Source organism: Nomascus leucogenys, chromosome 8, assembly GCF_006542625.1.
Source record: "Nomascus leucogenys isolate Asia chromosome 8, Asia_NLE_v1, whole genome shotgun sequence".
Lineage (NCBI taxonomy): Eukaryota > Metazoa > Chordata > Mammalia > Primates > Hylobatidae > Nomascus > Nomascus leucogenys.
Genome location: NC_044388.1, coordinates 7337365 through 7358245, shown reverse-complemented (window position 1 = coordinate 7358245; position 20881 = coordinate 7337365). Strand labels below are relative to the sequence as shown.

The 20881-nt window shown below is 37.3% G+C and overlaps 1 protein-coding gene across 1 annotated transcript in view; it reads right to left on the bottom strand.

Annotated features, from left to right (window-relative positions):
* The window catches only part of SLC9A9 (solute carrier family 9 member A9), a 598822-nt gene that overhangs the window by 198566 nt on the left and 379375 nt on the right, over window positions 1-20881 (bottom strand). The window contains exon 12 of the mRNA XM_030816700.1: window positions 12564-12717. Within this exon, the coding sequence (XP_030672560.1) occupies window positions 12564-12717 (154 nt within the window). The remainder of the gene's footprint in view (window positions 1-12563; window positions 12718-20881) is intronic.

Genomic DNA, 20881 nt, shown 5'->3' with positions numbered 1-20881 from the left:
AAAGTATTTTCATGATTTTTTCTTTTATGGATGATGTTCTTCATATAATATCTAAGAAACCTTTGCCTAATTCAAAGTCATAAATATTTTCTCTTATGTTTTTTTCTAGAAGTTTTATAGTTTTATATTTTGATCTATGATCCATTTTGAGTCAATTTCTTTGTAAGTTCTGAGGTTTAAGTCAAAGTTCATTTTTTGGCCTATGGATATTGTATTAGGTTTCTATTGCTGTGTAACAAACTACCAAACCTTAGCAGCATAAAACAACACCTGTTAGCTCCCAGTTCTGTAGGTCTGATCTCTGGCATAATATGACTGGATTTTCTGATTAGGATATCACAAGGCTGAAATGAAGGTACTGGCTAGGCTAGGTTCTCGTCTGGAGGCTCTGGAGGAAAATCTTTCTAATCTCATTCTTTTTGTGGGCAGAATTCGTTTCCTTGAAGTATAAACTATGGCTCCCTTTTCCTTTCTGGCTGTCAGCCAGGAATTATTCCCAGCTCCCAGAGGCTTCCAAAATTCCTTGCCATGTAGCCACTTCCATCTTTAAGCCATGATGGTGCATCAAATCCTCCTGATGTATGAGTTCCTCTTCAAAGACTGGCCAGAGAAAACTTTCTTCTTATAAAGAGGTTCATGTGATTAAGTTAGCCTCACGAGGTAATCTTCCTATTTCAAAGTCTACTGTGCCATATTAAGATAATCCATCATATTTGCAGTTCCAAGCATTATGCAAGGCATGTATATCAGGGTGGGGAGGGGCAGAAAATGCTGGGAGTCGTCTTAGAATTCTAGCTACCACAGACAGACACTTATTCTAATACCATTTGCTGAAAATACTATCCCTATGCCATTGAATTGTTTGTTAACCTTTACAAAAATCAATAAGCCATAGTTGTGTAGGTCTATTTATGGACTTTTTCTTCTGTTTAGTTAATTTATATGTCTATCCCTTTGCCAATATCACATTTTTTGGTTACAGAAATGTTAAAGTGAGTCTTAAAATCATGCAATCTTAGTTTTCCAACTTTATTCTTTTTGAAAATTGTTTTAGCTATTCTAGTTACTTTGTATTTCTTTCTTTCTAAATTTAAAAATCAGTTTGTCTGTATCTACAAAATGTCCTGCTGCGATTTTGATTAGAATTGTATGAAATCTCTGGATCAATTTACAGAAAATTGATGTCTTAACTATATTTAGTCTTCTAATTCATAAACACAGCATGCCTCTCCATTAATTTAGTTCTTTCTCCGTTTCTGTTATTGGTATTTTGTTTTCAACATACAGATCCTGCATGCGGTTTGTTAGGTTTATTCCCAAGTATTTACATTTTTTGGAACTATTAGAAGTGGTATTGACTTTATTAGTTTCTGTTTCCAATTGCTCATTTCTAATAGTTAGATATGCACTTGATTTTTGAGTACTGACCATGTATCCTACAACCTAAAATCACTTATTTCTAGAAGGTTTTTTTTGTAGGTTTCTTTGTTCTGTACAAACAATTATAAAGGCTGAAAATTGGGCACTTTTATTTCTCTCTTTCTACACTGTATGTATCTTATTTATTTATCTTGTTTTATTGCACTGGCTAAGATTACCAGGACAATACTGAATTAGAGTTTCTTCCTAAAATTAGGAATATTTGTCTCATTCTTAACGTTAGGGAGAAAGCATTTGGCGTTTCACTATTAAATATGATGTTAGGTATAAGTTTTTTTAGATGTCTTTTATTAGGTTAAGGAAGTTTTCTCTTATTCCTGGTTTGCTAAGAGTTTTTTTTTTTTAAATCATGAATAAAAATTAATTTTTATTAAATGCTTTTTCTGCATCTATTGATATGATCATGTTTTTCTTTTATCTGCTAATATACATTTCAGTGATTGATATTTACCTACTAAACCAGACTTGCATTCCTGGGATCAGTCCCACTTAGTTGTAATGTGTAGCCTTTTCAAGTATTGCTGGACTTGATATTCTAGTATTCTGTGCAAGATTTTTGCATCTATGTTTATAAAAGAGATTGGACTATAGTTTTACTTTATTGTGAAAATGTTTTACTTTTGTATTAGGGTAATTCTGGCTTCTTAAAATGAGTTGGAAGATACTGTTCTGCTTCTGTTTCTTGGAAAAGATTGTTTAGAATTAGTGTTGTATCTTCTTTCAAACAATTTGCCAGTGAAACCATCTGGGCTTGTAGTTTAGTTTTTGGAAGGTTTTAAACTCTAAATTCTATTTCTTTTCTTTCTTTTTTTTTTTTTTTGAGACAGTCACTCAGTCACCCAGGCTGGAGTATAGCGGCATGATGTTGGCTCACTGCAACCTCTGCCTCCTGGGTTCAAGTGATTCTCCTGCCTCAGCCTCCTGAGTAGCTGAGATTACAGGTGCCCTCCACCATGCCGGACTAATTTTTGTATTTTTAGTAGAGACGGAGTTTCACCATCTTGGCCAGGCTGGTCTTGAACTCCTGACCTCGTGATCCACCCACCTTGGCCTCCCAAAGTGCTGGGATTACAGGCATGAGCCACCGTGCCTGGCCAATTCTATATCTTTAATAGATAAAGGATGATTCCGTTTATATATTTCTTCTTGAATGGGTTTTGGTAGTTTGCCAAGAATTGTTACATTTAATCTATTTTGTTGAACATATGTGCAGAGAAAATTGTTTGTAGTATTCCCTTATCATCATTTTAATGGCTGTAAAATCTGTCATGATATTCTCCTTTCTTGCTCTGTTGCCAAGGCTGGAGTGCAGTGGTGTGATCATGGCTAACTGCAGCCTATCTTCCAGGCTCAAATGATCCTCTTGCCTCAGCCTCATGAGTAGCTGGGACTATAGGCACGTACCACCATGCCTGGCTAATTTTATTTTTTGCACAGATGGGGGTCTCCCTATGTTGCTCCGACAGCTCTCAAATTCCTGGGCTCAAGCAATTCTCCTGCTTTGGCCTCCCAAAATGCTGGGATAAGACATAAGCCACCTGGCCTGGCCTCTCCTTTCATTTCTAATATTGATGATATGAGTCTTTTTCTTTTTGTCAGTGTCACTAGAAGTATATCAATTTGATTGCTCTTTTCAAAGAACCAGGTTTTGGTTATTGGTTTTTCTCTATTGTTTCTCTATTACCAAGTCTATTGATTTCTGCTCAAATTTCTTTTTATCTTTCCACTTACTTGTTTTGGGTTTAGTTCGCTCTCTAAATGTTCTAATCCTGGAAGATTAGATTGTTCATTTGAAAAGTTTCTTCTCTTCTAATATAGGTGTTCAGTGCTATAGATTTCTTTCTGAGTGCTGCTTTAGCTGTATTCTATATTTTCATTTACTTCAAAATATTTTCTAATTAATCTTGAGATCTTATCTTTGACTCATGGATTAGTTAGAATTGCATTAATTTTCAATTATTTGGAGATTTTTCAGTTATTTTTATATTTATTTCTCATTTAATTCCATTACGATCAGAGAACACTGTATGTTATTATTTCTCTTAAATTAGAAAAGGTTTTATGACCTATGCTATTGCCTATTTTGCTTTAATTGTAAGCACTTGGAAAGAATGTGTATTATGCTGCTGTTGGGTAGAGTGTTCTATAAATGTCAATTAAATGCAGTTGGTTGTTAGAATAGTTCTTCTGTACCCTTGCAGATTTTCTATCTACTTGTTATATTAGTTACTCAGGGACAAGTACTGACGTTTGCAACTATAAGTGTTAATTTGTCTCTCTTCCCTTTCAGATTTATCAGTTTTTGCTTTATGTATTTTAAAGCTATATTCTTAGGTGCACACACATTTTATATAGTTCTGTCTTCTTGGAAAATAAACTCCTTTATCATTAGGTAATTCCCTCTTTAATCCCTGGAAAATTTTCTTGCTCTCAAGACTATTTGATTTAATATAGCCACTCCAGCTTCATTTTGATTGGTGTTTGCATGGTATATCTTTTTTCATTCTTTTACACTTAACCTATCTATATCATTACATTCAAAGTATGTTTCTTATAGACAGCATATAGCTGAGTCTTGTTTTTAATCTGCCTTGACAATCTCTTTTAACTGATGTCTTTAGGCAATTTAGATTTAATGTAATTATTGTTATTTTGTATTTAGATCTACCATTTTATTACCTGTTTCCCGTTTGTTTTCTCTATTCCCCCCCCATTTTCCTCTCCTGCCTTCTTTGAAGTTATTTGAATTGATTTGTTTTCCATTTTAATTTACCTATTGAACTTTTGACTATATCTCATTGTGTATGTGTTTTAGTGGTTGACCTAGAAATTACAGTATGAGTATATAATTTTTTATAATATATTTTGAATTAATAGTTTATCACTTCAAGTGGAATGTAGAAAACTTACCACTTACAGGTCCCTCTACTCACTTTCCTTTTTGAGAACCCCGTAAGACAATGTTAAAATTTTTCCTTCAATAATCATATATATTTTTAAAACCTTAAGAAAATATATTAAACAGATATTTACTATTTCTATCGCTCCTCCTTCATTCCTGCTGTTCCAAGATTCCCTCTAATATCATTTTCCTTCCATATGAATACATTCCTTTGGCATTCTTTTTTTAAAGAGCAGATATGCTGGTGAAAAATGTCCTACTTTTGTTCAGATTAGATAATTTCTTATAATCTTCAAGTTCACGGAATCTTTCATCTGTCATCCTTTATTTTGTTTTTAAGCTAATTAAGTGAATGTTTTGGTCATTGCATTTTCCATTCTAAATTTTTTATTTATTTATGTATCTTCTATTTCTCTACAGTTTTTTTTTTCATTTTTCTATTTGTTTCCATTGTGTATGCTCTTACTCCTTGGGGCATGGTTACAATAGCTGCTTTAAAGTCTTGATTCATTACTTCCAATATATGTGTCCATACTGGGTTAGCATCTTGTGAAATATTAAGATTTTTCCTGGATCTTGTGAGACATTAAGATTTTTCTGGGTATTCATATGCTAAACAAAATTCTAGAAATTTGGATACTATGTTAGATAACTCTGGATCTGGAACATTAAGTGACATAGGATTTTCCTGGGGAGAATGTTGAGATTTTGTTTTACCAGGCAATCAAACCAGATTTGGTTCAGAATACAAATTCTTATCTGCCTTCTGTTGCCTGTTGTTCCAATGTCAGTTAAGTTTGAAAGTCTTTGCAGTTGCCTTTAGATTTTTCCTGCATATGTGACACGCAGTGTCCAGTTGGGGAGCTGGGATTTCTCAGTGTCTTTGGTGTGGCTGTTTAGGCTCAGACACATGCATACACAGCCTGATTTTGAGCTCCAAAATTTATAGACAACTTTATAGGGTCGCTTTCTCAAACTCCCTTCTCTCTACAATCTTCTTTACATTTTCTAGCTTCCCAAAGCCCCTTTTCCTGGTCCTCTGGCTAAAAACTCAGAGTTTTAATTTTCCCACACTGCTGCATATTTTCTATGATTTTCCCGTAATATTGCACCTGTTTCCAAGGCTAATTGGTGAGAGGATTAAGAGAAAAAAAATACAATGGGAATTCTCCCCCATGATCTTAGGACCAAAGTTCCTCTGGTTGATATTTTAGGTGCCTTTATAAGTGTTGCTGCCATCGTCACCTGCCACCTTATGATTGCTGGGATTGCGGAAAAGAGAATGAAGAAAACCATAACAAATCCAAGGCATATGTCCGCTCTTCTGACCCACAAATGTCCCCTTTCCTTTATCTTGTTCCAGAAACAAAGAATTTCTCTTGTAGCTCTCTCTCTCTTTCTTATTTTATAATTCTGATCTCTAAACCGTCTTTGAGTCCAGGCCAAGAGATTCCAGAGAGGAAACAAAACGAAAACTCACCAGCAGTTCAATAGTACTCTGAATTCTGGTTTATTCCCTGAATATGTCTGCTACTATTTACTTTTTAGAATCCTCATATAACTGCTACATGCATTTTGTTCAGTGTTTTTAGCTGCATTCAGAGGGAGAGAAAGTGGGTGGAGTAAGTATGCTTACTCCATTTTTACCAGAACTGGTACCCTTCTCCACAGCCTTTGAATAACAAGTTCCATCTACTGCATTGAAAATCACTTTTTTTTTTTTCAGACATTGGCTGTTACCTAAAGTACAAATACATCTATTACTTAAAGTAAGGACACCATATTGGATAATGCTTTATGACAACAGGCTAATAAATCTCCTTTAATAGACCAGAATGTCCGTTGTTTGGTAAACTTAGTAAATGAGAGAAGCTTATTGATACTGATATTCTCAAGAGCACCTTCGAGAAGATGACTAAGCACATGGCTTGTGGAGGATAGCTGGCAGTTGTGGAGATAAAGACTGTTATCTCTGGACCTGAGACAATTTGGCACGCAGAAAGAAAGCGTATTAAAGAACTCAGATGGCACTGAAAGCAAATTTAGGAACTGCTAATTCATAACAATTGTTATAAACCTAGAATGTTTTTAGGTTAAAAACAAGTTACTACAGTTATCCAATATCTCTAATGTAACAGGTCAAACTAGATTAATTTAAGCAATAAATATTTAGATTTATGAAATGTATTGTAGAAGAACATAAAGAAAATAGAACATAATTTTAAAAGGCAGTACCAGGTATGGAATATGTAGTATAAATCTACATTCAAATGAGTAAACTGGTTTTCCATGTTTCATGAGAGAGCATATTTCTCAGGTCTGTGGATTGATATAAATTGATACAAAGTATATAAATTTGCACAAAATCACTACAAAATATAATACAATCAATACAGCTTGATGAAATGTTACAAATTAAATATCTAAAAGTTCCCAAGCAAAGATTATTATGTTAAGAAGGAGATAGAAGCATGTTTTAGAAAGAATCTTTTTGAGCTATTGGATAATATAATCCTTTTTGTGAGCATTTTTCTTTAAGGCATTTATCATTTTAAATGCAGAAATAGGAGTTGCCTGTAAAATTGGTGAGTCTAATTACTATGGAAAATGGACTAAACCTTCCAGAGACTATTTCTATTTCCCATGTATACCATGCTTTCATAAATATAATTAATTAATAATAGTTTACATGTGTACGTGTGTCAGGGGACAATAAAATAGTATTTGGGTAAGAAAAGGCTCATAGGTATCCTCTGGGTACTGTTATAGCAATATTTGTTGAGCACTTACTGTGTGCCCTAAATTCTGTACACACAGAATACTTAATCCTTATAATGTTCGAAAGTGGTAGGTATCATTATTCCGGTTTTACAGATTAAGAAATTTGAGGCGTAAAGACATTAAATTTATTGCTCAGAATCCTACAGCTTTAAGAGAGGGAGGCACGGTTAGGACCTGCTCAGTCTAACTCCAGAGTATATGTGTGTATTGATAGACTACATTAACATAACAATGAAGCAAACTGTTAAACCCACACGAAACTTTGAATGCTAGAAAGGAAACCAAACAGAACACAATCAATATTAAGATAACTTAATTATATATATTTCTCCATTGTATTAAATTAACATTTCCTCACCTCAGTAATAAAGGAAGTCTGTATGTAAGCAGATATATTTAGCTCTGCTATCATTTAAGACTTAAAAATATTACTAAGCACAGTTCTCTTTTTATCTTTGTATACATATTTGTGACGCTGTTATCTTAAAACTTTGTAGCCAATGGGTATGAATGATAAATAAATCATTTGAGGATGGCTTTTGGTCATAAACCAAAAATTGAATTTAAATATTTAACTAAAATATTGATTGTGGGCTGGTGTGGTGGCTCATGCCTGTAATGCCAGCACTTTGGAAGGCTGGGGTGGGAGGACTGCTTGAGCTCAGGAGTTTGAGATCAGCTTGGGCAATGTAATGAGACCTCATCTCTGCTAAAAATAATTTTAAAAAGATTAGCTGGGCATGGTGGTGCACACCTGTAGTCTCAGCTACTTGAGAGGTTGAGGCAGGAGGATCGCTTGAGCCCAGGAGATCAAGGCTATGGGGAGCTATGATTGAGCCACCGCACTCCACCCTGGGTGACAGAGCAAGACACTCTCAAAAAAAAAAAAAAATTAATAGTAGAAGCATTTCACTATCTAAAAGTTACTCTGCAATAGACGTAAGTCAATGTATGCAAACAAATTTTTTGATTGATTTGGGGAAGAGGCTGACGGCAGGATAGTTTGGGATCCTGAATAGGGTTGGGAGATGAGCGTGAGGGTAACAAATTCCTATAAGTCCTGTAATTCTAAATTCCTGTAATTGAGGAAGACAATCTTCCCCACTTCGCTACTTTGGACTAATCTCCTTTTATTTACCCGTAACTGTCCCAGGTCAAAAAAGAAAACCTGCACTGAAGAATTTCTGTGTTGTATGAGCCAGTCAGCCCAATCACTTGTGATGGATGAAGATTTCCTGTGTTTGTTTTTAACAGGCCTGTCTTGGTTTAAAAAGTACATCTCTTTCTTCAAAGGATTTGTTAATCAGGGTAGAGTGCAGGCATTGAGAATAAGCTCATTTATTCAGGGTGCCAGAAGAACGCACTAGTTGAGTGTGCAGGCCCTAGGCTTAGGCTCCCTAGATTGGTGCCTGGTTCTGCAGCCTGGCGGTGGTGTAACTGTGTGCCACGGTGGCAGTTGTCAACCACCCTGGGAAGCGGCTACTGTCATCATCCCCATTTTATAGATTAGAAGCTGAGTCACAAGGAGATTATATACTTTGCATTTTATTATCTGATATCTGGCACAGAGTAAGCACTCAATACAAGTCAGTTATTATTGTTAGAGTGTTTAGAGGTCAAACTTTGGAAGCTGTAAAGGTTATCTTGTCGAGGGCACTTTTCTAATGTCAGCTGGGAGACAAGTTCTGTGTTAGTCTGGTATTCAAGGCCTTCCACACTATGATTCAGATATTGCGAAGAGATGGGTCCTACATTCTCATCTGGGGAGCCCAGGAAAGGTTTCCGCTGTGGTATGGGCTCCATTCTCAGGAGCTATTTGTTGAAAGTTTCTTGGCTCCATGTGGTGCTCTACCCTAAGCCAAGGATGGGGTTACCATCTTGAAGCTTATTATCTGGTGCCACTGCCAGAGAGCTCTGCCCTGTGGTCTTTAGTGTTTATTTGTAAGCATGTGTAACCATTGGGTCGATAATCTTGTTTACTGGCTTTTGTAGGGCGAAGCCTAACACCTTTGGTCTTTTTTGTTTCCTGGCTAACAGCAGAGCTAGTCCTTGGAGACTCCTGTTGGGTTTTCCTCACCGCCAGTATTAATGTATTCCACAGAAGGGAGGAGATCCGGATTTTAATCAAGAAATCATTCTACTTTATTTTACATGAAAACCTCCAAAATAACGCTGGAGGAGTCTTTTCCTTTTCTCCAGAATTTTAAAAAGCAAAGGTCCGATTTATTTTCAATGCTGTATTACAAACATTTTATGATTATTTTTAAAAAGAAAAATACAACAGCTCTGGGACAAGAAATTTGAATGGTGCTTAGGACAAGACTCGATCAATGGAAAATTTGTTTCACATATAAAGATCATTATTTGTTTCTCTAAACATTGGATCATTACTGTTTTAAAGTCAGTTCCGTCAAAGTGCAATTCATATTAATACTATAAATTTTTGCCTTATATAAAACATTTTCTTTGCATCCTACTGTGGTAGTTTGCGGCTGGATGGCAAATTTTATGGGGATTTAAAAAAACTAATTCAAGTACATATCAAATAATTTCAGAGAAAAAAATGTAGACTCAAGAAGGGAAGGCCACGTAAAGTAGATAAATCACATTCCAATTGAGGGTGTTTGGGTTCATTCAATATCACATTTGTCTTCATGTTTCTTGGGTTTCTCCATTTATGTCATTTTATTAAAGCTCCAATTTACTCACTTTGTGGTGTTTTTGGAGAAGAGTCTGACAGGAAATTTGGTTAACGAGATGTAGCTCCGTAAACAAGCAAAGCCTTGCTAAATAGTCTAAATGATGGGTGACTATGAGTTTAAAGCCATAATGGAATTGATACACACAGTGACATAGTTTTATTCTTTAATGTTTATTCTATTACATCCTATTTCCCGCCCACTGATCGGTGCACAGTGACTCTTCCTCTTTAAGTGAGCCCCTCCTCCCTTTAGTATAGGTTCTAAGGAATCTACATTGCAGGCTCGGGTGTGCCTGGCCCTTGGCAACCCCAGCCACATCTGACAGTATCAATATTAGCCCCATCTGCACTAGGGGTAGGAAGTCCAAACCAGCGGTTCTCAGAACGTGGCCCTGGGACCAGCAACAGAGGCATTTCCTGGATGTGGTAGAAACACAAATTCTCGGGCCTTGACCAAGACCTACTGGATGAGAAACTTGGGCTGGGGCTTAGCAATCTGGGTTTTAATGAGCCCTCTACGTGGTTCTGATGTTCATTCAAGTTTGAGAGCCATTGGTCTTAACTTTTTCTGCCCTGTATCTATCTGTCTGGGTTTACTTCCTGCGTGCCCACAAATCTATGAACTTCAGTTTTTCCCCTTTAGTTTTCTCATGAATGGGTCTCTGGTCTCTCTGGGTTTCTGCCCCGATGTCAGATTTATACTCCAGTTCCCAGCTGAGATCATCACCTTGCTCACTAGACTGGAACCCTGTCAGCTCAATTCCCTAAACACATCACAGTCCTGCCTTTACCCATCTCCCTCCTGGCTGGCGGCCAAGTCTGGCACCGAATTGGTTGGGCCATTTGGAGCCAGTTCCTGCTGGGGCATCGCCATGACCTGGCTGCCCCATGCTGTGCCCCCTGGAAGACTGCCATAACACTGGCCAGGCTGACTACCAGGCACTTCACCCCTGGACACCATGGTTCACATCAGTATCTTCCCTTTCTAACTAGGCCTTGTCCTATAACCTGGATAACTGTCCTAACCTGTTTAAAGCCCCACTATAATACTCCCCTCTCCCTGCTGAACCAGATATTAAGGGGCTGCATAAGTTATGACACCTATTTGAAGTCAGTGGATGCTTTTGGAAAATACTTTAAGAGAGTTAGGTAAATACTTTAGGATAAAACATGTTACTGATTTGGGGACAACTTATTTTGGGGTAAAAAAATCGTAGAAAACAAATTATATTTTATTGCTTTAAGGAAATCCTGACATCACTACTTTATGTTCTGAATATTTTAACTCACCTAATAGTGTATTCAGTACTTGTATTTTGTGGGGACCAGCATCCTCTAACTTGGTTTCCAAGCCCTAATTTTTCCGTGCAAGGATCTACCTATTGAATTTTGTTTTCCAGAAACCTAAACACACCACTGTCTTACTAACAGTTCACAGGAGACTCAGTGCTATAGAGTTTAATGCAATCTGTGTACTCATCCATGGGAGCCTACAGGTAACCACCACTGTGAAAGAAATTGCAAGTCACATTTGTGTGCTTAGGAAGTAATTCAAGAAGCATTTCAAAACACTCCCTATTCACCTTTAGCCTTTTTATGTGTTTAGCAATATTCACAGTACTTCAGGAAGTCCTTTTTTTCCTTGAATTTGGTTTAATGCATAGCCAGTTGGCCTGGTTTGAGCATAAGCTTTCTTAGACTAAACTTGTGAGACCTGCAGTAAATGGTTAATGGAAGTGTTTACATTTGTGGTTGTATTCATTTAACTTTCCATGAATTATGTATTCAATCCTACTATGGGCCAGGCACTATACTAGGCGCTGTAATAACAGACTCTTGACTGTAAGCATCTTCTTGGAAGTCATGTTCTAGTCAGATGGATCTTTACTTGTTGAATGCAGTAGGTATAAATTCGTCTTATAGATAATGGGTAGGAATCAGGAAGTGACTGCATTATCATCAAAATGTATAGATTTGAGAAATAAAATGTGATTTGCCTAACGCACTGTTGTTACCTTCTGGTATATGAAAATGAGGACCCAGGTCACAAGAACATTAAACAAAGACAGCCACACTTTAAAATAGATTTACCCCTTTTCACAATTGTCACCAGCTACCTGTTTTTGTCAGATTGTCTGCTCCTCCCATACTTCAGGTTTATAGCAATCATCTTCCAGAACTGCTTACTGGAGGGCCACTGACTGAAGCCTTTATCCCCTTTTCCTGTATGAAAGTGTCTAACTTGTGTCGATAGCATCCCTCTGGCTAAGCATATGGCTCACTAAGCAAGTATGTTTAAGCATTTCCTATGTCCCTGTTTCTGTTGTAAGTGCTGTGAGGAATTAACAGTAAATTCACTTTATCCTTCGTATTATAGATTTTTCTGTATCAATCCTACTGGATTGTATCTTGAGGACAAGACCTGGGTCATATTTTTGTAAACTCCGTAGTATACCGCATTGTACTGAATACAGATTGTTGAATGGAATAATTGATAGATGAATAAATAAATTTCTAGGGACAGACTATAAACAGACATCATCCTAGGATTTGGAAGCCTCCTGGAAAAGTCAGTGCGGTTGGTACTACGTCATATTGTTTCACCTTATGAGTGAAGGTCAACTTGACTGCCGGGAAAGTTAGGGTAGGACCTGCCATTGTACTGGGTCAGCAATACCGGAAATTGAACAGCGCAGCCGTGCCTCGTAATGATTTCCTTTGCTAGACGGTGTCACTCACCTGATCTGAAGCCAAGTCAGCATGGGGGTTGTTCCTCCTCCAAATACCCAGACAGTGAAGAACACGAGGAGCAGCGTGGTGGTAAACATCATTTGTTTGGGCTGAGATTCTGTGTTCCGAATAGCTAAGGCAAAAGCAATCGCTCCTCGCAAACCTTGCAGGAAAAACCAAAGGAGAAAATAAACGTCTTGCAGGTGTCTTTTTCATTTCAATGGATTCATCTTTACGATTTGCTGACACAATTTTTTAAAATTAATCTTTTTATTTTGAGATAATTATAGATTCATAAAGAGTTGTAAAAAATAAAACAGAAAGACACCGTGTACTATTTCTTCAGTTTCCCCTCAATGATATCATGCAAAACTGTAGCTCAATATCTCAACCAGAATATTGACATTATCCAGTCAAGATAAAGAACATTTCTGGCTGGGTGCAGTGGCTCACACTTGTAATCTCAGCACTTTGGGAAGTTGAAGTGGGAAAATCACATGAAGTCAGGTGTTCAAGACCAGCCTGGGCAACAAAGCAAGACCCTGTCTCTACAATTTTTTTTTTTTTTTAAATTAGCCAGGCATGGTGGCATGTGTCTTTAGTCCCACCTACTCGAAAGGATCACTTAAGCCCAGGAGTTCAAGGCTGCAATGAGCGAGGATTATGCCATCAGTCTGGGTGACAGAGTAAGACCCTGGCTCTAAAGAGAGAGAGAGAGAGAGAGGGAGAGACAGGGAAACATTTCCATCACCACAAGGATCCTTCACATTGCCCTTTTATAACCACACCTACTTCCCTCCCACATACTCCTTAATTCCTAACAACCAGTAATCTATTCTCTGTTAGGATGATTTTTGTCATTTCAAGACAGTTGTATAAATGGAAACATGCAGTATATAGTCTCTTGGAATTGCCTTTTTTTAACCCAGCATAATTTGCTGGATAATCATTCAGGTTGCTGAATTATTGATAGTTGTTCCTTTTTATTACTGAGTAATATTCCACAGTCTGGATGTTCTACAGTTTATTTAACCACACGTCTGTTGAAGGGTATCTGAGTTGTTTTCAGTTTTTGGTTATTACAAGAAAGGATGCTAAAATTTACATACAGATTATTGTGTGAACATAAGTTTTCATTTCCCTGAGATACATGCCCAGGAGTACAATCACTAGACAGTATAGTATTTGCATATTTAGGTTTTTAAGAAATCACTCAATTGTTTTCCAGAGTGGCTGTAACATTTTACATTCCCACCAGCGGTATATAAGTCATCCAATTTCTCTGCCTCCTTGGCAGATCTGGTGTTGTCACTATTTTTCATTTTAGTCATTCTGATAAGTATGTGGTGATAGTTTGTTGTGGTTTTAGTTTGCATTTTCCTAACAGCAAAATGGTATTGAGCATTTTAAAATGTATTTGTTTGTTATCTACATACCCTCTTGAGTGAAATGGCCCTTCATGTCTTTTTCTTACTTTTAAAAATTGGATTGTTGAATTTTTTATTGTTGAGTTTTGAGAGTTCTTAACAATTCTACATAATAGTCCTTTGTTGGATGTATGGTTTGCAAATTGACAATCCCACTCTGTAGCTTGTCTTTTCATCCTCTTAAAAGAGTCTTTTGCAGAGAAAAGTTTTCAATTTTGATGAGGTCTAATTTGTTGATTTTGCTTTTTATAAATTGTGCTTTTGGAGTCATGTCTAAAAACTCTTTGCCTAGCCCTAGATCCCAAAGGTTTTTCCCTATTTTTTTCTGAAAGTGTTACAGTTTTACATTTAAGTCCATGATCACTTTGACTGAATTTCTATATAAGGTAAGAGGTTTAGGTTGAGGTTCATTTTTTCACCTGTGGATATTTAACTTCTTCATTGAATTGCTTTTGGAAGTCCATCAAAAACCAGCTGGGTATATTCGTGTGGGTCTATTTCTCAGTTCTCTACTCTGTTCCATTGATCTATGTGTCTGTCCTTCTTCTAATAGCACACTGTCTTAATTATTGTAGCTATATAATAAGCCTTAACATTGGGTAGAGTGATTCTGCCCACCTTATTTTTTGTTTTCAAAATTGTTTTAGCTATTCTAGTTATTTTGCATTTCCACAAAATTTTAGAATAATATTGGCTGTATATACAAAAGAAACTTTCTGGGAACAATTACTTTTTAAAAATCAAATGTGTCAGACAACAAAGAAAACTAAGCTTATGGACCACTGAAAATTAAATAATTAAATGACATTTAAAATTACTCCAGAATGATTACATAGTTTTACAAAATCTATAATGTAAACTAGTATATTAAAAACTGTTTTTTCTTATTTTACTTTTTCTTTTGTAATAATATGCTAATTTTGTTTTTATGAATCCATATTAAATATATTTGCAAGAGGTATTAAAGATGAAGGGCTGGGCATGGTGGTTCACGCCTGTAATCCCAGCACTTCGGGAGGCCGAGGTGGGCGGATCATGAGGTCAGGAGTTTGAGACCAGCCTGGCCACCATAGTGAAACCCCATCTCTACTAAAAATACAAAAATTAGCTAGGCGTAGTGGCACACACCTATAGTCCCAACTACTTGGGAGGCTGAAGCTGGAGAATTGGTTGAACCTGGGAAGTGGAGGTTGCAGTGAGCCGAGATCGTGCCATTGCACTGCAGCCTGCATGACAGAGTGAGACTTCGTCACAAACAAACAAACAAAAAACAAATACTAGAACTTGAAATTGAAATGTGATGACACTAATAGAAATATAGACTTGGAAGAAGAGTGAATAAAAGCACAACTAGTAAAGGAAAGGAGCTAAAATGGAAGGTCTTTCTTGGGTAACACACGACATGCAAGACATTTATAGTCCCTGTTATATTGTGCAATAGGACAAATAAAGATTTATAATGACAGCTAGTATAAGCCAAAGAGGTAGTGATTTGGTTATTTTTGTTGAAAGGTTTGAATCATACATATAAAATCTCAATGATCCACTTTTTATAATATTTATTATAGCATCTAGGTTTCTAAATTTCTAAATCTGTATTCGTACATTAAAGGAATTTTAAAAAGTAGACACAGGGCAGAATGAGAAAAACTATAACCATCCTGGTTTTTTTTCTATGTTCTCAACTTAGAATATAATGCTCCTTTCTTATCTCCATCCTGAGACTATTCAAGAGACAAGTGGCATAACGCAAGATCCACAGGATTTGACTAGGGAGACTTAATACGTTTTGCCTGAAACAAGGAAATCTCTGAAAGAGAGAAGAACATGCACTCTGATTATAAAATACCTTCAAGGAACAAAATGTAATGGAGGAAGGAAATTATTCTAAATCTCCATGTAGACATGGAAATGGCCTATAGATAAGGAAGATAACATTTGAAGTAGATATTAATAAAAAAGTTCTTACACATCAGAAATTCTGAACACTTGAGATGGCTGTACTCAAGAAGAAAAGGCCCCACCAGAAGTATTCGTGCATTCACACCCAGCTGGGGATAAGAGTGGGGATATTAATAACCCTTAATACTGGTGACTATTTTAATAGTGTTCTCACCAGGAAATACAAATTGAATGATTAGGGAATGAGAACTCAAGGAAACAGTCATACAAGAGACTTCTGTATCTGAGGAGAGAATTTATAGGTCATGGTAAAGCTCCTAGCAGTGTTTAATCACAGTACAAGATTGGAGCTAGAAAGTGAACTTTCTGACTAGGGGAGGGGGTGGCTAACACCTGTAATCTCAGCACTTTGGGAGGCTGAGGCGGGTGGTGGATTACCTGAGGTCAGGAGTTTGAGACCAGCCTGGCCAACAGAGTAAAACCCTGCCTCTATTAAAAATACAAAAAATTAGCTGGGTGTGATGGTGGATGCCTGGAATCCCAGCTACTATGGAGGCTGAGGCAGGAGAATTGCTTGAACCTGGGAGGCGGAGGTTTCAGTGAGCCGAGATCGCGCCATTGTACTCCAGCCTGGGCAACAAGAGCGAAATTCTGGCTCAGAAAAAAGAAAAAGAAAAAGAAAAAGAAAGTGAACTTTCAAATTTCTCTTTTCCTTAAGCTCATGGTGATAGAAATGTCCATAAAGCAGCACCATAGCAAAGTACGTAATGTTAGAAGTATTAGACAATGAATTGCTAAGTATTAATAGTTCTCATTGATATAAATATTTGTAGTTTTTTAACTTTGTGTCTTTGTAACAAAGACGAGAAACTAGAATAAAAATTAAAACTTGCAATAACATGCCTACTATCAACTATTTCATGCTGGATCTTAAGGGCAAGGAGGTAAGCAATCATTAATCTTACTAAGAATGTTTAATAATGTATTGTTATTATGTTAAACTAGGGTAACTATGCTCTTAAATCTAAATTATCTATACATGAGGAATTCTTGGTTTAAAAATATACTCAAATATATGTTATGCTGACTTCTGAAAAAATCTATATCTATATATAGAACAGTCTATATTTACAGGAGATGCAATGTAGAGATTTCAGAAACAAATGGAAAAGTACAGCCACTATCTCGCGGCGGGTTGAGAAACATTGTTAATTGGGGCCAAACCCCAAGATGTTGAAAAGAGGATGCCTTCTCAATGTTATAACCACCTAAAAAAACATAGATACAGGGTGTTTTTAGAGATGGGATCATCTATCCATAGCCCAGGTAACATGTGGCACGCACGGCACTGCGGCACTGGAAGCACGGGGCTGAGAATGGTGAGGCTGCCGGGTGGACAAAGTGAAGCTAATGTAGAACTCCAGACGAGGTGGACTATTGTCTATATCCTACTCATCCTTTATGACTCTGAAGTTGCTTATCACACATTTGGAGGCTAGATAAATGTGAAACCAATGCTTCATTCATTGGTTCATTTAATGTGTATGTATTGATTACCTCCTATGTGTAGGCTCTGGGCATACTGATCCTATCTTCTCAATGCTATGGTTTTGGGCAATAGAGGATTTTAGGATTGAAATAGATTATTAGGGTACCAGCAAAATACTAAACATGAAAAATGAATATTGACTTAGGATTTTGTTTTTAGCCAAAATTATTTCCCAAAAACACCAACCATTTCTCTTAAAAACTCAAGAAATCTAGAACTTGTCAAAACTTGTGTTTTGTGTTGTTTTATGGATACTCTGAGTTTGAGTTTTGGGTTTTATCTTTCTTTTTCTCTTTGTTTTGGCCAACTAGTCAAAATAATTTTATACTTTTGAGGGTTGAAAGACTATACCGTTTCATTTTAAATGGGTTTACTTTGCAGAGATTTTGACGTATTTCATATGCCCAGTTGGAAATTTAGCATCACCTTGGGGAATAAAGGAATTACCTGCAATTAAATGTGGTTTCATTTAAAATTGGCCTCTAAGGGATTCTTATGTTAATTATGTTGATGTTCTATTCATAACAATAGAAAACTATTGAACCAAGGAAAGCTTTCTAGCAAGCACTCCTGCTGCAGAAAATGTGCAGCTTCCTGTTTATCTTCAAAGGGCAAAAGTGAAGCTTTTAATCAATTGCAAATTTGCAAATGTGTTCTGAATAGGTGAAGGTCAGACATAGCTAAACTTAAATCACAGGAATATAAGTATCTCTTAGGGCATCTTTATTTAAGGTGCAAAGCAATAAACTAAAAGCATTTCCTGAGCACTCACTATATGCTAAGCTGTATCCCAGACACAGTGCAAGAATGACAGAGTTTGGCTGCTCTGTTCCAGTGTTCATGGTCCTACAAACATGACTCTTTTAAAAGGTAAACTGTAAGAAGGTGTATTAGAGATGCAAAAGAGGATACTTTGAAAGTATAGTTTGATGAGGAAAAAGCTTGCTATACCTCATGAGGGCCCAAATCATGACCATCGTCATGAACTGATATGCAGCATTTAAGGCACTGAAATAAATGGTGAGGCAAAAGAGACCTTTGCCTACATAATTTTCTATGCCCAAATCTTCTTTTCTCATCTAAATTTTCTCTAGTTCTTTCTCCTATAACCCTCACCAAAACTTCACTGAATTCTAACTGGTCTTCAGAGCTCAAATGAGACACTGTTTTCTCCACAAAGCCTCCTCTGACATCTGGGTCTGGGTTAGACTGGGTTATATTCCTAATACAATCCATGTTTGCCCCATCAGAGCCCTTATTACTGTACATTGCAACTGGCCAGTTCTGTTTAGCTATGACATCTAAAGCAATACTAAGCACACAGTAGGCACTCAATAAAGATTTGTCCAACAAATCAATGAATGGATGAATTTTCTGATTCTTCAATAATGTCAGGTTACATATGGAAAAGTGATTGATACCTCCTAGATTAATGTAATGGTTTCAGAATAGTTTCTACAAGTTCAGTTTCTGCCTTTTTATTATTTATTGAGATCCTTTAAAACCTTATTTTGAGAGTCAAGGGTTCTGATATCTGCCCTCAGGCCTGCCCCACAGGCCGCATGACCATAAGCAGGTTACCTCATCTAGATTTCTGTTACCTCATCTCCAAATGGAGGTTTACAACTAGACTTGTGTTTTTTTTCACTAGAAGTGCACATTAGAATCACGTGGAACTTAAAAATATATGTAGTCACTCACGCCAGCGTCCCGACTAGAGATTCTGATGCAGCAGAAGATGAGGTATACGAGAGCCCAGCTCCTCTCATTTCCCACTGCACCACCTTGGCCTAAGACCCATCTCACAACCTGCCTGTGCCCCGAACCACTCTCTGGTCTTGGCCTCAAGCCTCTATTCTCTTCTTCTTCTTTCAGTCCATCTTGCTGATGTTCCTCAGTACAGCTTCCTTAAAACCTAGCTTTATGCGGTCACGATTCAACTCAGCAAGCATAACCCAGTAGCTTCCCACAGCCCAGAGATACCTTTCCCTCAGAACCCCATCCTACTTTTCCTGTTTACTTCCTCTTCTCCACTGAGAACTTCCATAAGCAAGGCAGGTTTCTCTCCTCCCATAAATGACTGTTATCCCCACCTCTGTGCCATGGCCTCACCATTAATTCCTTGCTTCAGTGCTGGATTTCTGCCTTTCCTTTGAGCTTCTCCAAACTTCACCCATTTGAATGATCTTTCTTCCCTCATCCCACTCCTATGAAGTTTTCCTGGAATACTCTAGTCCACTTTGTTCTCTCTTTCTTAGAAATCTAATGAAACATACTGCCCATGCCACTTGTATTATTAAATCATAGTCTGAAATGAATCAGTACTTTAATGTGGTCTTTTTCTCCAACTCCCAATTTTTTAGAAGTTTGGAGTTACATCTTCCTTACATAGTTCTTATGTCTTTCATAATACCCAGAACACAAAACTCTGTAAATGCTTTCAGATTGAACTATTGCAGTGGTTTCAGGCCCTCTAGATATGAGATGGTGATATTCATATATTCATTCACTGATTAATTCATTCAGGCTCCAGGTGATAGTGGCAAACAAGACCTTAATTTAAAGGTGCTTCTAGATTAATTATGTCAGGTGGTATGAAGAAAACCAAAGTAGGGTAAGGGGATAGAGAGTATTTATATGTGAGGGGAGGGATGTTAGCATGGTTAGGAGAGTCTCTCTGGTTAGGTGACATTTGAGCAGAGAACCTAATAGAGGGCGAAGCCATCTGGGTATCTGGAGGAAAATCATTCTAGGCTTCGGGAATAGTAGGTGCAAAATCCTGAGGAAGGCCTATGCCTGGTGTGCTTAAGCTGTGGCAAGGAGGCTGGTGTGATGGGAGCAGGATAAACAGGGTGGAGCTGGGAGGCAGTGGAAGGAGATAATGCCAGAAAGGTGACATAGCCAAATCATACTGGGCTTTTGAATAGCAAGGCTTTGGAATTTTATTCTGAGATAGTAAACTTTAGGAAGGTTTTAATGCAAGATAGTGATAGGATCTCTTCTATGCTGAAAAACTCTGACTCTGATAGGAAAACATGCTGCTGACAGGAGGCCAGTGAGGAGGCTGCCTTGTTATTCCAGGCAAGAAGTGAATGCAGATCAGACCACTGATGATAGCATGGCAGGTGCTGAATGTATGTCAAAGGTTGATGTTTGTTGATGGGTCAGATGAGGGGTATGAGAGGAGAACTCAGCCCCGGAAGAATTGGGGAAGCCCAGGGGAAGAGCATGTTTGGGTGTATAAGGGCGATCAAGGGTTGTGTTCCCACTTTATTACATCTGAGCTGCCTATTAGTCTTCCAAGCAGAGAGGCTTGAGTGAGTGATTAGATGTGAGTGCAGAGTTCAGGGGAAAGGTTAGGATCTTTTACTGAAGAGAGTGGAAAGATATGAGGATAGTTGGAAGCTTGAAAAATGTAAGAAGATGAAGTTTATTTTGAACCAGGTTTG